General features: G+C 58.0%; 1 protein-coding gene across 20 annotated transcripts in view; it reads left to right on the top strand.

Moving 5' to 3' along the window:
• The window catches only part of VAV2 (vav guanine nucleotide exchange factor 2), a 272,198-nt gene that overhangs the window by 215,814 nt on the left and 39,885 nt on the right, over positions 1–16,499 (top strand). For 19 of the 20 annotated variants that reach the window (XR_008373766.1, XM_053558480.1, XM_053558490.1 and 16 more), the window contains 7 exons: positions 2,219–2,323; positions 3,552–3,681; positions 7,086–7,172; positions 7,420–7,510; positions 10,674–10,815; positions 13,234–13,317; positions 15,131–15,244. Coding sequence is in view for 18 of the 20 variants with exons in the window: in XM_053558480.1 (XP_053414455.1) it covers positions 2,219–2,323; positions 3,552–3,681; positions 7,086–7,172; positions 7,420–7,510; positions 10,674–10,815; positions 13,234–13,317; positions 15,131–15,244 (753 nt within the window). In the remaining 2 variants the exon portion in view is untranslated. Of the gene's footprint in view, positions 1–2,218; positions 2,324–3,551; positions 3,682–7,085; positions 7,173–7,419; positions 7,511–10,673; positions 10,816–13,233; positions 13,318–15,130; positions 15,245–16,499 lie in introns of those variants that run through there. The other variant, XR_008373768.1, reaches the window with a different exon arrangement.

Raw genomic sequence — 16,499 nt, 5'->3', positions numbered from 1 at the left:
ATATGCTGCCACATTCACTTTGCTATTATTTTTTTGAGGATATGTGCACTGCAGTTATAACTGTCTCTATTTCCCCCCACATGTTTCAACAGCTCTGGCAAACCAAACACCTGTCTACTATTTGCTGAATGCTCGTGTGCACCAGATGAATCCCATAAAGCATCTAATCTCATTTTCCTCTCCTGGACGACTCCTTCCTGGTGCCTTCAGATCTTCTGCTCCATTGTGGACTGATTGCCCCTTGACCTATTGCTAAGTGGTCACCTGAGACCTTCAGAGCTCTTCTGTTGGGATCTGCTGTGGCTTGTTCTTTCTTTCTTTCTTTTTTTTTTTTTCTTAGACAGAGTCTCATTATGTCGCCCTCGGTAGAGTACCCTGGCGTCACAGCTCACAGCAACCTCAAACTCTTGGGCTTAAGCGATTCTCTTGCCTCAGCCTCCTAAGTAGCTGGGACTACAGGCACCCGCCACAACACCCAGCTATTTTTGTTGTTGTTGCTGTAGTTCTTATTGTTGTTTGGCAGGCCCTGGGCCAGGTTCGAACCCACCAGCCCTGGTATATGTGGCTGGCGCCCTAGCTGCTGAGCTACAGGCGCCAAGCCAGCTTATTCTTTCTTGATTTAATTTCCTCTTCTGTCAAAGCACATTCTCTGGCAGTTTACTGAGAAGGGGAACATGGGAACTAAATGTTTTGTGTCCATGAATGTCTACAAGAGATCTTTATTTTATTCCTCCCTTACCCTTGATTGATTGCTTGATGGGATCTAGAGCTCTACGTTTAAAATCATTTTCTGTCAGGACTTTGAAGATGTTCTTTGATTTTATGAACGTAGGATGCCTTGAGAGATATCCAGCCTCCAGTGATGTGATCACTTCGTTTGTGACCCTCTGGTGACCTGGTGTCCTGATGCTTCACATGATGTGGCCTTTGTGCAGACACTGCCCAGTCCCAGGGCTGGTGGGCACTCGTGGGCCTTTCAGCATGGACTCGTGGTTTTTTTTTTTTTTTTAAACTCTTTTTTTTTTTTTTTTTTTTTGTGGTTTTTGGCCGGGGCTGGGTTTGAACCCGCCACCTCCGGCATATGGGACCGGCACCCTACTCCTTGAGCCACAGGCGCCACCCAACTCGTGGTTTTTGATCTGAGGAGATTTTGTGGATTATTGATACGACATTTTCCTCAACTTCATTTTTCTGTTTTTTCTTTCTGGAACCCCTGTAAGATGGATGTTGGACTTTCAGGATTGACCTGATTTTTCTGTTGTTGTTGTTGTTGTTGTTTTTCCCTCACTCCTAATTTCCATTTCTTCATCTTTTTAGCCTGACAGCTGGATGAAGGTCTCTGCCCTATCTGACCCTTCTGTTGAGTTTTAAATTTTGATTGCCGTATCTAATTTAAAGACCTCTTTCTCAATCTCAGATTCCTTTTATATAGCACCCTTTTTTATGGACCAGTCTTCCCCTAGCTCTGAAGTTCTTATAGTTTCTTTTTTAAGACTGAGTTTCCAGCAGGCTGAATGGATGTCGGAGGGGACAGCCAAGAGAGCCTTTCAGGGAGGTCACATGGCTAGCTCTCCTCTTCGGTGAGGGACTCCAGTGTCAGTGTCTTGAGCCTTCCCTGGTACACTCTAGTCAGCAGCCTATAGTCTGCTGTCAGGGGTGAGGAGGTGGCAGTCCACTCCCCTGCCTCCACCACCCAGAGCCAGACCCTCTGTCACTCCTGTGGAAGGACTGGGGGTGGCCACCAGCTCAGCCTCTGCAGATTTAAGGGGATCTAAGGGGGGGGGAAATTGCCAGGACTCGTTCAGTCTCCCTCATGTCAAACTGGACCTAAAGCCTCACCCTCCTCCACCCACTCTGCATCCTCCCGTGTTGGCCAAACCTCCCTCCTCAGCCCCTGCGTCTCCTCCTATTGTCTCTGTGGGGTGTGCTTTCTTCCTTCCTTCTTCCCTTCCTTTCTCCCTCCCTCTCTTCCTCCATCCAGCCAACCAACCACTCTTCTTCCTTCTTGCTTGTCTGCTGTTATGTTATGGGATTGGGGGAAGGAGAGACTTAAATGTGAGCAGTCTTTCCACTGTGTGTAACTTGAGGCCCCCTGTCCACTCTGTTCTCAGGGTCCTAAACAAGGCCTGTGATCCCTGGCTGAGGGGCTATAGGGCTTGGGGAATGGGGCCCTATCCAGCCCTGGCTGAGGCCCAGGCTTCTCTGCTCTACCTTCCAGAACATGCCCAACGTCCGTGATCACGACGCCTCTGTCTACCTCCGCCTCCAAGGGGATGCCTTGTCTGTGGGTGGCTATGAGACCAACCCCATCTTTTGGGAGGAGGTGAGATTCCAAGGGCCCTGAGATGGCTGGAGAGCATTTGGGACTGTGTCTCAGCATGGAGAGGGCTTCTTCCAAAAATCCCACTCTTCCAGAAAGCTCATGTGGGCATGGCAGATACCCTGGCCCACAAGGCTTAAAGCTGTCTTGCTGTGACCCTGAAGACTGTGGCCCACAGGCACATGAGGCCAGGCAGGCAGGGGCTTTGCCTCAAAGCATCGGTAGCTGGAGGCCACAAAGTGTGAAGTAATGACTTAAGCTGTGACAAGGCACTTAGTCCTTGGTCCACCAGCAAATGACTCTTCATCCTCCCCCACCCACCACACTGCAGTAGCATCATCCCAGCCTGGCTGCTCCCCTGGCAGCTCCTGGCGTTGAGGCCCCACAGCCCCTCCTGTCTTTATGCACCTAGTCCATAGTTGAATGACTAAATGGCTATTTGAGCCAAATATTGCTGTACTTTCTGGGGAAAGAGGGAGGCTAAGATAAATGTCCCTGATGCAGGGAGCCTGTGTATTGGTGGGGAGATGTGCAATAGACAAATAAGTAAGTAATGCAGCTCTGGAGGCTAGAGTGTACTGAACACAGTTAGCAGGCGAGGGGTCAGCCTAGAGAGACTGGCTCACGGTCTCGTTTCCTGGCAGGCTTCTCTAGGGAGGGGACATCTGAGCAGAGTCCTACACTGAGAGGACAAGCCGGCATGGGCAGGTCTGGGCCAAGAGCTGCCTGGTTAGTGGTGGAGGCCCTGTGGTCAGGTTGAGCAGAAAGAAGGTCAGAGCAGCAGGTCCAGTGGTGGGGTGGACAGGTCTAGCTCCCGGAGGGCTTTGAGGGCCACAGTGAGTCCCAGGAAGTGTGGAGAGCACAGCGTGACTTAGGAGAGCCACAAGGGGCACAGGAGAGACAGTGTGACTTAAGAGAGCCATGGGGGTCACGGAGGGCATGGCATAATTTAGGAGAGTGGGTTGTAAGAAGGTGGGAAGCAGGGTGACCTCAGAGGGTCTGTGACAATCAATACAGAGCAGGTTGGGGCCTGGGCCAGGCTGGGAAGGGGGACGGACAGGGTCCCTGTTGATGGGTAGGAGACACACTGCAGGGACCTGCTGGGACCACCCCTCGGCCTCATCTGACTCAGTGAAGTCTAGCCTGGCTCCTGCCCACAAGGCAGGTCTGGCTAGGGGACATATACCCTTCTTGGGGCTAAAGGAGATGGTGCCCTGCCCTGCTTTGGCAGGTGTCAGACAAGTTTGCCTTCGGCCTCTTTGACCTGGACTGGGATGTGTTCACCCGGCACATCGAAGGTGCTGTCAACCGGGTGCCTGTGCTGGAGAAGACGGGCATCAAGTCCACGGTTTGCGGCCCAGGTGAGTGGGGGCCGTGAAGCTGGGTGGGGCGCCCTTGGGTCCTTAGGGCTGTCGCTGCTGACAGCAATGCTCATGCCGAGATTGACTGTGCCAGGAGGGGGCAGCACTGTCCCTGGGCCCTCTCGTCACCTGGTTCCAGCTGCCTTGGGCACTGGGTGCTGCGTTTACCCCTCTCTGCAAGCTACAGAGCTGAGCTGAGGGAGGGCCCCTGGCCAGGGTGCAGCACTTCCAGACTTATCCTGGCCCTGGCACTGGTGTTTTCATCCATAAAATGGGAGTGCTGGCCCCATTCCAGTGCCCTGAGAGGATGAGCGAAGAACAGAAGGGCCAGGACCTTTCCTGATGCAATGCTTATGCTACTGTAAGCCCAGTTCTGTGCCTGGCCTCAGCCCCCACTGCTCCCAGAGCACAGGGCCCTGGCCACAACTCTGCTTCAGCCTCACCTGCTTTGTAGGGCTTGGTGACCAGGACCCAGCAGGGAAGGGCTGTAGTACAGGGAAGCCTCTGGTCTTCACTACTGGCCCTAGGGGAACAGAGTTGCAGGAGGCTGGAGCAGAAGGGGGGCTCCACACACACCCCGACCAGTCCCTGGTAGCCACTGCCGAGGCATTGTAGGTTCTGTGCTGGGCTAGGGCATAAGGCATGAGGCTGCCAGCCTGCAGTTTGGTAAAGGGGTGCTCTCTGGCAAGCAGGAAAGGTCAAGATGACCTTGGAGCTGAATGTAAAGGCTGAGGGACTCTGAGCCCAACGTTTCTGCATATGTGGGTCAGCCCAGGAGCTGCCAGTGACAGGGATGTCCAGCCTTCGTTGACGTAGCCGTTCATTCTTCATTAACTGGCCCCCTTATCTATGCTGGAGACAAGAGTTCCCTATTTTCAGGCAAGCCCCAGGGCAAGTAGCTGACCACCACTGGGGGTTGCTCCAAGGGAGGCCCATGGTGGTGGGGCCACAGCCTGAGGAGGCAGGGTGGGCTACCTGAAAGAGGAATAGACAGTGTCCAGGCAAGTGAGCATATGTTCAGGGCAGAGCCCTCCCATCATGGTCTAGCAGAGTCACATGGGTCCCACTCCCTCCTGATAGGGGGCCCTGCCCCTACCTCAGGGCTATAGTGAGAGAGGGTCAGAAAGACACAGTGTTGTCCCCAAAGGAAATGTGTCTGAGGCTGCTTTGTGCCCCAATGCTGCCAGCTTGTGGGTGACAGAGCACTTGCTGGGGGGCAGTCTGGAGATGAGACACAAGAACCCAGGGCCCAGCTGGCTGCAGTGAGTGTCAGGAGTGGAAGTGGGCAGAAGGAACAGGCCATTAAGGACCTTCCACATGGTATGAGTGGCCGGGCCAGGAGTGGGAGGGAAGGGTTCCCATGCCCTGCCGAGGAGTCCAGGCCTCAGTCCTGCCTCACTGTCTCCTTGGCCTCCTGGGGGTCTATTCAGCTCTTCAGAAGCCTATGGCACAGGCACAGCTGCCAGGGTGCAGGTGGCCCTGCAGGTGGGGCAGCAGTGTGCAGCGCGAGTGGGCACCAAGGGGCTGTGACTCACCACTGCCCCTCAGCGCCCCTACTCTTGGGATAGGCAGTGAGAGACAGGCCTGGAAGAGCCCCAGGGCACCAGGAGCTGGAGGCTCTCTTGATTAAATCAGCCTGGAAGCCTTATTTCGGGGAGATGTGCGTGTGAGGACTCTCTGTGCTGGTCTCCCAGCTGGGGTGGGAGGTTTCCTGGGAAATCAGCATTTCTTCTCTCCAGGCATGGTCAGTGGCCTGTGACCTCCAGAAAAGAGCAGGGAAGTCCCAGGCCCCTTGACTTGGGGAGACTAGTGTTCCAGGTCAGAGCCACAGCAGAGAGAGAGAGCTGCATGCTGGGCCTGTCCTCACTGCTGGAAGATCCCGTGCGTCCTTGGCTTGCTCATCCCCACCTGAGTCATCTGCTAAACGTCCCAGAGACCCTTGTCCCTGCCGCTGTCCTGCTGGCTCTCTCCTCCCTCCTTGGGAACTTGCTCAGAACCCCTATCTTGCCTGCCCTGGGCCTGCGAATAGTCCCCAGCCTCCTGAAGTGCACCCTGGCCATCCCCACACCTGACCCAGGCTCACCTTACCTTTCCTCCTGACATCGCCTTCTCCGGAGCCTTGCTCATCAATCCCCGAGAGGCCTGAGCTCCTTCAGCCTCACCTGGCCCTGAGGGCCCCAAGTGCTCGGTCGAGGGTCTCTGCCCTCCACAAGCCCCTGCCCTTGGAGACTAACTGTAGCCCTCCTGCAGCCCTGCCCCTTTGGCCTGCATTGTCCCCTGCAGCCACCCACAACCTGCCTTTTGCCCCTCCATGAGCTCAGCTCTCTCCTGCCTTCTGGGAGCGTCCTCGGCTTCCCCATGGCTGCCCCTCAGAGGGCCAGGCCCCAGTCACCCTCCAGCAAGCAAGATGGCTAGTATACCTCAGACCCCACGCTGAGCCTTCCCTCATCTGTACTGTACCAGGGTGGTGACCGTGGTGACAATGCACCAAATGTACCATCATGGCTTGTTGGCAGCCGCCGGCACCTCATCCTGGTGTGCGCTCTTTACGGGGCCTTCTGTCACCTGCTGTTGGAGTGTTTGCTCTCTGCCTCCTCCGCTGTCCATCAGCTCCTGAGGCCTGAGACTGTCTTGTTCAGATTGGCCTGGGGCTGAGCATGTGCTGGGCGGGCTTCCATAGAGGCCTGCAGTCCAACCAGTACACCGCCCTGTACAGTAAGCACCACTGTCATGAGAGGGGAGGTGACTGGCCTGATGTCACACAGCTGGGAAGGGGTGAAGCAGGGTTTGAATTGATGACTGGGGCCGTGAAGTCCAGCCAGGGCTCCTCTCCCACCATGTTATGGCCTCTGTCTGAGGCCAGCTGGCAGCAGTTAGGACAGAGTCTGGGTCCCCTCCTCCAAAGAGATGACCATCTTATAATCCCTCATTCCTCAACAAACATGTATTGGGAGCCTCTACTTGCTGGCCCCTGCGCTAGGCCTTGGGTGGTAAGCAAAACCCAGCCCTGCTCTGGTGTGGTCCAGCAGGCACAAGTGAAGGGTCACTGGTGGCCATACAACAGGATGGTGGTGCCATGAAGGGGGCACAGTGCTGTGTGTGGGTCAAAGAAGGGTCCTTGTCAGCAGGAGAATAGCAGTGGCCATGAAAGAGACCTGCACCCCACCAGGCAGAACCTGGTCTCATCACAGTCAGGGTCCTGGCCAATGCTGAGGATTTGGGGGAGTGTGGCTGGAGCAATCAGAGCGGCTCCCTGGAGGAAGTGGCCTTGAGCTGGGTCTTGAGGAAGGGGAGGGTCTGGAGGAAGGAGGGGCCTGCAGCCGCTGCCCGGGTTGCTGTTCTTGGGACCCCCCCTACCACACGCATATTCACACTGGAGATGCCTGGGCCCCCTTCCCTTTCAGAATCCTTCACTCCTGACCACAAGCCCCTGATGGGGGAGGCCCCTGAGCTCCGTGGGTTCTTCTTGGGCTGCGGCTTCAACAGCGCAGGTGGGTCTGGGCAGCGCAGACTGGCCCCTGGTGAGCTCCTGGGGAAGGCAGGCCTGGAGTGGTGAGGCCCATTATGGCCGTGGAGACAGGAGAGGCTGAGGAGGCCAGCGAGGGGTGGGGTGCCGGCAGTTGAGAAACGTGCTGCATCCCAGGGGTGAGACCAAAGCTGGGGGGTGCTGGCTGTGGAGAACTGGACTTGAGGGTGGGGACTGGGGCAGCCCTCAGACCTATAGTTCCCTCCTGCCAGGAATGATGCTGGGTGGCGGCTGTGGTCAGGAGCTGGCCCACTGGATCATCCACGGGCGTCCAGAGAAGGACATGTACAGCTATGACATCAGGCGAGTGTGCCCACAGGGCCCTGTAGCAGGACGACGGGTGGGAAAGCGGCCAGGGCCAGTAGAAAGGAGCCTTCCCTGAAACCAAGGTGGCTTCCTGGAGGAGGCAGCAGCAGGGGAGGGAGGCAGGAAAGCTGGCAGCAGTGCTAGGGGCGCCTGGGCTGGCAGGTCCCCAGACTTCACAGGTTCCAGGCTGTCTCATCTCAGGGTCCTCTTGCCTGACCCTGTGGACAGCTCTGGAGTCTTCCCACTTTACAGACAGGGAGACTGAGGCCTGGGAGGTGGGAGAGCTGAGCTAGGATAGTTATTATTAGCATGTGTGCAGCAACATGGAGCCAGGCAGCCCTGCCAGGCCGTCCAGTTCAGCAACAGGTTGGCAGGAATGAACCAGATCTCTGCTGAGTGCCTTGTGGGGTAATGACAGTGGCGCTGCAGAGCCTTGGGGAGCAGGGAGTATATCTGTGTGGGGCCAGGTGTTCGGTACTGGACCTGTACTCAGGATACGTAGTGATGCGGAGCTGGGTTGGGCCAGGGTGCTGACGGCCTCCTGTGAATCAGGTGGGCCTAGGCTCCTGAGCCCCACCCTGCAGTGGCTGTGCAGCCCCTCCCCTGCTGCTCTTGGTGGACAGCAGGAGCAGAGGTGGGCAGAGGTGAGGTGTCCCTGGGCCTCTGCAACCCCTATCCCTTCCCAGCCTGATGAGGACATTGTACCCCCTGGGGCACTGAGGTTTGACCCAACAGAGATGGGTAGGGGACACTGAGGTCCTTACTGCTACTTCCTCTGTGGTGCCTGCCACAGGCACAGAGTGGTCTGCTCTCAGAGAACAGAGCTCATCTGGGGCTGTGCCCATGCACTCTGCCCAGGGAGGAATGTTCCCGAAATAAGAAAGCTGCATGGAGCCTCAGGAAAGAGCCAGTCCAAACCCCTCTGCTATAAACAGAAAAGCAAGGTGACTTTCCGGAAGTCACCCAGCTCTGGCTCACACCCACCCTCACTGTGTGTCCCCTCTGTGCCTGGGTGTCCTCAGCTGTGAGAGGTGGCTGGGCCTGGTCTTACACTGGGAGGCAGATGTTAGCTGGTGGAGGCCTTGAGGCTGTCCCCATCAAGTTGGGGACGTGTCTAGGCTTCCCTGGGTCAACTGCCTTCCTTTGAACACCGAGACATTGGCAGGAGGGTGTGCTGGGCTGGGTTGTGGCTTGGAAGGAGTGCCTGAGAGCCGAGACCTAGTGGAAAGAGGGTCTCCATGCTCCTGGGGCCAGAAATTTGCCAAGCAGCCTTGGCAGTGGGCACCCAGGATTCCAGAGGCTAATGATGTCTCCAGCCCAAATGGTCACTGAGTTGGACCTTCCAAAGCTGTCTGATGTGCCAGAGTGGACCAGCTACCAGCAGCCGAGTGCTTTCCACACCAGTGAGACAGTCTGTCCCCCGGGCTATGCCAGCACAATGGAGATAGACATAGACCCTGCAGAGGAGTGGCAGAGCATGGAGGAAGGGGGCAGGGGTCTTCGTGAGCTGGCAAGGATCTAGGGAAGAAAGGGAGCTTTCCATTGGCCTGTTTCCCTCTATTTGTCATCCTGCTTGCAAACTCAGAAGGTCAGTTCAGGACACACCTGTGTCCTTCCTTCACCTAACACCTGGGAAGATAAGCCCAGTGGGGGAGGTGCCTAGCCAGGAGCCCACATGGGGTCCAGGCTGTGTCTGACCCCTGGCTGTGTGTGTGGGTCCCAGGGCCTACTCGGCAGATGTCTCCAGGTTGCAGCAGCTGCTGCATGTGTGGCCTCACATGAGCCCCATCACTCTAGCCCCACACCTGTTAGCTGTGTGGCCCTTGGCCAGTCCCTCACCTTCTCTGAGCCTCTGTTTACCCATCTGTGAAATGGGAACAATGTTCAGAGTATACGTGAGGCCCTGCCAGAGACCAGGCTGGAGCATGGGTGTCACTTCCAGGGAAAGTCCTTGGGGTCTGGGTTAGCCTGGGATGAATCGTTCCTTGTTTAACTGAAAAGAGTGGCTGCCTTCCCCCTGTCCCCGTTCCTGCGGCCCCACATGCTCTGACAGGCATGCCTGTAGCTCAGGGTCAGTGTTGCCCTGCACAGGCAGGCTCCTCCAAGGCCTTGCTGTTGGACCGTCTTGTGTGACCCTCCCAGCCTCAGCCTCCTCTCACGTGGTCCTGCAGCAGGTAGCCTGGGCATCAGCAGCAGAGCTCAGACACTCAGCCCAGGGCTGCAGCCAAACAGAGCACCCTGTTAGGTGTCGCGTCACAGCCCCACACCCATCTGCTTGCTGGAATGACATGCAAACCAGGAATCGGAGAGCCCTGTGAGGTTTGGACAGGCCTCCCCTAGGATAGATTCTCCCCGAGGACGCAGCTGTGTGGAGGGGCCTTGGAGGATGGGGATGAGGATGAGTGCATCCAGCAGGGGGCAGTTGGGATAGGGCAGAGCCAGCTGAGGGAGTGGGGGTCTGTGCATGGGCGGCATCAGGGGCAGGGCACAGGTGGCTGACAGGCGTGGGGATGTCTGTGCATGGGTGGCAAAAGGGCCTGGTGCAGCTGCTCTGCTTGGCGGAGGCCACAGAGAGGCCTGGGCACAGGTGTAGCCTTGGGGTCTCTGAGCTCGGTGGGAAGCAGTGTGGGCCCCACCAGGTTGAAGCTGGACAATACTGGGGGTTCAGCGGCTGCACGTTGTGTCCCCAGCCTCAAGGGGACAACCAAAACGATCATGGCCACACCATCTCTGGTCCAAGGGGCTGGATCCTGCAGCTGCTCCCCCACACAGCTGGGGTCTCTCCCAGAGACTCTGCTTGTCTCAGGCCCCAGCCTGACTGGGCCTTGGAATTGCAGACTGGGGGCCACCACCCCAGCCCCTGCCTCCACACTGGAGGGTGGGAAGGGGACTCTCTTGGTGAGGAGGGAGGGGACTGGTGTTCTGGGATGTTGCGGGCCCTAACACCTGAAAGGTCCTTCTCATGCTGACCTTCCTTCATAGAGCACAGATATGGCTAGCTTACATGTAATGGGCCCATGGGCAAGGAGGCTGAACTCGCCAAGGCTGGGGTGGAGGTTCTGGTGGGGGATGCATGCCTAGGTTTTCCCTGGGTCCCTGGCCAGCCCTTCCCTGGCAGGCTGTCCCCAGAGCAGTGACCAGGCCCCTCCATCTGCCACAGGCGCTTCCATCAGTCCCTCATGGACCACCACCGCTGGGTCCGCGAGCGGAGCCACGAGTCCTACGCCAAGAACTACTCTGTTGTCTTCCCCCACGACGAGCCGTTGGCTGGGCGCAACATGAGGAGAGACCCCCTACACGAGGTACCACCCCCACAGGCTCCTGCTGTGTGCCGGCAGCCGGACCCCCGTGTGTCCTCAGGCCACTGGGGTGACAGAAATGCAAGGTGCACCTCAGCCTCAGGGCAGGTGGGGCAGCAAGGCAGCTGTCCATTCCCCACCTGGGCTCAGGGCTGGGAGCACTCAGGGATACAGTGGAAATGGGTCCCTGCAGCCGACGGGCTGACGTCTAGTGGAGGAGACATACCCAAGGACACAGCCCCGAGCCTTCCTGGCTGCTGGCAGCAGCTCTGCCCAGGGGGACTCTGGGTGGTGGGCACAGGAGAGTGAGTGCAGTTGCACGTGGGTGGTCGAGGAGGCAGCCAGACTATGCCGTGCTGAGGAGGTGGGACCCTGCTTGTAGAACCTGCAGGGGGTGCTCTTCCACCCTGGTGAGCTTCTTCATATACAATGAAGCCCACTGTTAGGTACCCATCTCTCAGGTCTAACCCCATGTGCTCTCCTGGGCCCCTGAAGACCTGTGAACTCCTCCATGCTCCTGGCCCTGCCTCAACTCCCCACCCCCTGTCATGTGGATGGCTGGTGATCAGCTCCTGGCCCTGTCTCCACACCCCTACCCTCTGTCATCTGGGGTGGCTGATGATCAGGGGGCAGGCACTGCAGGCCTGGGTACTTTGCTTACTTGGGAGCAAGGGTTATCCCGGTCCCTGCACATTATTGAGTGCATGGGTGGTAGGGGGAGGGAGCATTTAAATTGGAAGAGGGTGCCGGCTCCAAGAAGGGCCCCAGTATTAGCTGATCTCCCCTAGAAAGAGACCCAGAGACATCAGCAGTCAGAGGACTGGTCCCCAGACTGCCCTGGCCCTTGGCCTGGCTTGGTGGGCCAGCTGTGATCTTAAGCCACACACAGCCTTGGGATCTCCTCACCCTGTCCCTAGGCTTATCCCTACCCCCTTGACAATCCTGACAGCTCAGAAGCCCCCCTGAAAACCCAGAGTTCACTCAACCTGCAGGGGGCTCTGCGCATCCCCCCTAAGTGAGCAGTTCTGCCCTAGGATGACATGGTAGGACCTCCCTTCCCCAAAGGGAAAGCTTCCCCCCACCACATCTCTTCCTGGGTGGCTCTTTGCAGTGACTGGTGGGGTGTCCCTACTTTTCCCTGAAGGGAGTAGGTTTGTGTCGTCCACTGCTGTAGGGAGGACCTCTCCGGGGTCCCAGTTCTCCTCCCCTGGGTCTCCCCCACTCTGCCTTCACTCATCCCTCAGGCCGGACTCAGCTTCGCCTTGGGCACTTCCAGCCCTGAGAGTGGGGATTCTTTTCCTTTGAAAATTAATTTTCAAAGAAATCTGCCACCTTATGGTTACTGTATTGTGCCCATTACATGTGTTATTGTGTAAAGTATGCACACCCTACGTTCTGCCATCTCAGCCACTTCTCAAGTGCACTTCAGTGGCACTTCACCATTCACACTGCAGACAGCTGCCTCCACTATCCAGTTCCAGAACTCTGTCATCGCCCCACGAGGAAACCCTATGCCCTGTAGTCTCCCCTCATGAAGCCTCTGCCCCGGCACCATGGCTTGTCCCTGTTCTCTGGGGATTTGCTGTTAGGCACAGTTCAGATAAAGGATTCGCACAACCTGTGACCTCTTGTGTCTCGCTCCCTCCCCTCGACTGGATTTCTGGGCTCACCCCAGCTGTAGAATGCATCAGAATTCCATTGCTTCTGTGGCCGAACAGTATCCCACTGTCCACGCAGACCACGTGCATCTTACCCTCCTGTCAGTGGCATCCATGGGCCGTTCCCCAGGTGGTGTCTGTGCGCAGTGTCACTGTGCACGTGTGTGATCTGTGTGTGTCTGAGACCCACTTTCAGTCCCCCTGGGCACACCAGGAGTGGGATTGCTGGGTTCTCTGGTGCACTAGTGCAATAGAATTGCCAGAACAAGTGCCCCGGACAGACAGGTGGTTTAAATAAGAGAAATCTGTTTTCTCATAGTTATGGAGGATGGGAGGTCCAAGACTGCGGTGCTGGTGGGTCTAGTGAGGTGAGGGCTCTGCCAGCTCCCAGGTGGCCGTCTTCTGGCCATGTCCTCTCCCAGTAGAGAGAAAGCACTGGGGTCTCTTCCTCTTCTTACCAGGGCACCAGTCCTTTGGGGTTAGGACACACTCTTATCTCCAAAGGCAGCCACATTGGGGGCCAGGGCCTCTGCATGTGAATTTGGGGGGCATGATTCAGTCCATAGTAGATGGTAATCCATAGACTGGGGGCCCTGGGGTCAGGCATGGGGTGATGGGGAGCTCTGGGCCAGCAGCCTGGGCTGGGGTCCTGGTTCTGGGAGTGGGGGCCTTTGCTGCCTGCCCCCCTGGGTACAGTGTGGTGGCTGTGGCTGCCCTCCGCAGTATCTGCAGGGTGTTAAGGGCACTGCTGTTTCCTCCCCAGGAGCTCCTCAGACGAGGCTGTGTGTTCCAGGAGCGGCAGGGCTGGGAGCGGCCAGGCTGGTTCCATCCACGAGGCACAGCGCCGGTGAGTAACAAGTGCAGTGTGGCCAGTTGGCCTGGACCAGGCCCAGGACGAGGCTCCGTTACTTTGCACAGGGGAGGCCAGGCCTCACAGAGCTGCCTCACATCCTTTCGTGCCCTCCGTGGCCGCTGTGGATGAGCACTGTGGGCAGAGCAGGGGCATCCCCCAGGGGACAGCACAGAAGACCCCTCACCCTGGTCACAGGAGGAATCATGGGTATGTGCCCATAATTTTCTGAGTGTCTGTTTTTGGCAGTTCCAACTGCTGGTTCATGTTATGGGTGTCGTGGAGTGGGAGGGTGGTCTGTCAGTGTCCCCTTCTCAGCTGAGACTTTGCAGAGTCCTGGCCTCTGGGCCTCTGGGGCCTCCCAGGGATGGGACCCATCTATGGGGAGAAGAGTAAGAACAGGCCTGCTTAGGAAGCCCCTGGCCAGGGCGCATGGGTTAGGCCAGGTGATGCTCCAAGGCCAGCTGGGGGGTACCCGTGACCAGACTATAGGAATGAGGGGCCCCTTCCTGCTGCTGCCTCTCTAGTCCCCTTGAGGCAGCTCTGTCCTTCCCCAGGGCTACTCATGCCCCAGGATGAGGTCCAGCGCGCAGGGCACCATCAGGAAATATGGGAGCCAAAGCTGGCTAGGAGGCCTGGGCTCTAGGTCGGTGTCCTCAGCCATCCCAGTCATCAGCCCTTCTCCTGCTGGCCCCAGGGACACACTGGGAGGACGGGCCTAGGCAGATACTGCCTTTAGACACAGCCCTGTGTCTGCCCCCACCCCGTCTTGCCCCGACTCCCTGGCCTGGCCAGGGGAGCAGGGTGGGAGTTGGGAACTCACCCTCGATCTCAAGATGGGCAACGTTTACACCTCACCCAGGAGCCATCCTGGGAGTCCAGGAGACTGGATGACCTTCCCTGACACCTTGGCAGGGCTACAGGGGCTGGGATGTCCTTGCTGGGCTGGAATGAACCAGCCTGGTAGGGGAGGGAGAGGACCCCCTGCAGAGATGCCGGAAAGGCCCCTCCGTGGCTGCCAGGGTGTATGCTGGGGCGGGGGAGCATCACCCGATGCAGTCACAGCCTCACCAGGGCCTCTCCTAGGAAGAGAATGTGCACCTGGGCCTGGTGGGGGGGGATGCAGGCTGGTGGCCTGGGAGGTGAGAATCAAATGTTGCTGGCACCTCTATTCTCACCTTTGCCTGTGAGGGTGGGAGGGCAGAGGAGCGGGGCAGCGGTCAGAACAGCACAGGGAGCAGCGGGGGAGTACACAGGTGGACAGATTGCTGGGGAGCTGAGGCACAGCAGACCTTGCAGCCCATGTGTCTACTCAGCTTCATGCCCCTGTTCTGCTGGGGACTTGTCTGTGACCTTGGGCAAGGTTTAAACTTCCGTGCCTCAGTTTCCTCACCTAAGGGCTGCCGTTGAGAAAAGCATGAGGCATGTCCAGCAGGCTTGGCCCACGGTGAGAGCTGGCTCCGGATTACCATGCCACAGCATCTGGAGCTGTCACTGCAGCCACCCCCAGATCCCTGCTCCTTGCCCGCCTCCCCTGAGAGCCACTTCCTGGATTTATCCCACCGCATAGGGCAGGAAGCCTGACGTGCCCCTGAGGTCCTCTCCAGCCCTGCCAGGGGTGACCCAGCTTCTTTGCCAGCTTCCTGGGCCCCAGCTGTGGAACTGGCTCTCAGCCCCACCCCAGTGTCATTTGCACCCACCGTCTATGCCTGAAACGCCTCATGCTGCTCCCCTGTGTCCACATGCTCACCCTCAGGAGAGTGGGGGCGGGAGGAGGGAAGGAGGGAGTTCATGTCCATGCTCTCCCTAGGTCCTGGAGTATGACTACTATGGGGCATACGGGAACCGGGCCCATGAGGACCACGCCTACGGTCGGCTTCTGGCAGATGAGTACACTTTCGACTTCCCGCCCCACCACAACACGGTGTGTAGGAGGAGTCCAGGGCCCCATCCCCATCCCCAGTGCAAGTGGAACCTCACTGGCCCTGCAGGGACTCCTGCTCAGGAGTCTCTCCCACTCTGTATACACCGTCCCTTGGGACTGACTCAGTTTTGAGGAGGAATCATGTGTTTTCCTCTCCCTCTCTCCTCCCTCCACCTGTGCCGAGGCCACCAGGTAGGCCTGGGGTGGGTGAACATGGCTGCTGGGGCAGGCTGGGGGCTGAGTCGGGCTATGTGGCCTCGGGCGGAGACTAACCCACTCTGAGCCCCTGGGAGCTGTTACAAAGCCTGTGTGAGCTGTCATCTGTCCTGGGGTCACAAGCAGAGGGCTCCAGCCCACATTCTTGCAGAGCAGACCCAGGACAACAAGGGCCCCCAGACAAGCTGGGGTGGGAGGTGCTGTTGTCTGTTCAGTGTTTTGCCTATTCCAAAAGCGGGCACGTGGGACTGGTCAGATGAGGTGCTAGGCGGTTCACCACCTCACCCAGGGCCTGGCTCCCTGCTGCCACTGGGTGAGGGAGGCAAGTCTGAGGACCAGTGCCCATTGGCAGTCTGCATAGGTGAGCGGTCCCAAGCAGCTTTTGCAGAGCCAGCCCAGCCATTTGGTTAAGTGGTCACCCAGTGGACTCTGTTGCTCTGTGAGGGTTGCCACACCAGAGAGATGGGGAGAAGTCTCACCAGAAATCTGATGTGGGAGAAGAGCTGAGGCCTGGGTCAGGAGTCCCCAGAGCCCAGGGACAGACTAAGAGGCATCTGTGAGGGGTTTTAGCAGGAGCGGCCCCTGGGGCATCCGGCACCCGCAGGCCCTGCACTGGGACTGATGCTCTGCTGTTGCTGCCCTGGTGATCTTTGAACAACCACCCCAGATTTCTGTTTTGCACCAGGCCCTGCAAATTCTGCAGCTAGTCCTGAAGGGGAAAAACTATTTATTTCTACCATCCCCCCAAGCTTGCTCTAGTGGTGAAATATCTGTTGGAGGCCCTGGAAGAGGGGCCTCCTGCTGCGTGTGCAGCCGGCCTTCTCTGCACCTAGCTCTCGCGGCCGCCTCTTAGGAGTGCACGGGCTCTGTCTGGCACCTCGGCACCCACAGCTTCCAAAGCCTGAGAGACTCGTGGCCCTCCAGGATGTGAGAGCTCAGGGGAGGTGCCAACTTGGCTTTGTGGCTTCATCCAGCCTCCGCAAACGCGCCAGCAACAGCCCCAAAGCGTGAAACGTGCCTCGTTCTCAGCGTTGGCATC

The sequence above is a fragment of the Nycticebus coucang genome, chromosome 2 (assembly GCF_027406575.1).
Source record: "Nycticebus coucang isolate mNycCou1 chromosome 2, mNycCou1.pri, whole genome shotgun sequence".
Taxonomy (NCBI): domain Eukaryota; kingdom Metazoa; phylum Chordata; class Mammalia; order Primates; family Lorisidae; genus Nycticebus; species Nycticebus coucang.
The sequence above is the reverse complement of the archived record's forward strand: the minus strand, read 5'-3'. Positions and strand labels throughout refer to the sequence as shown.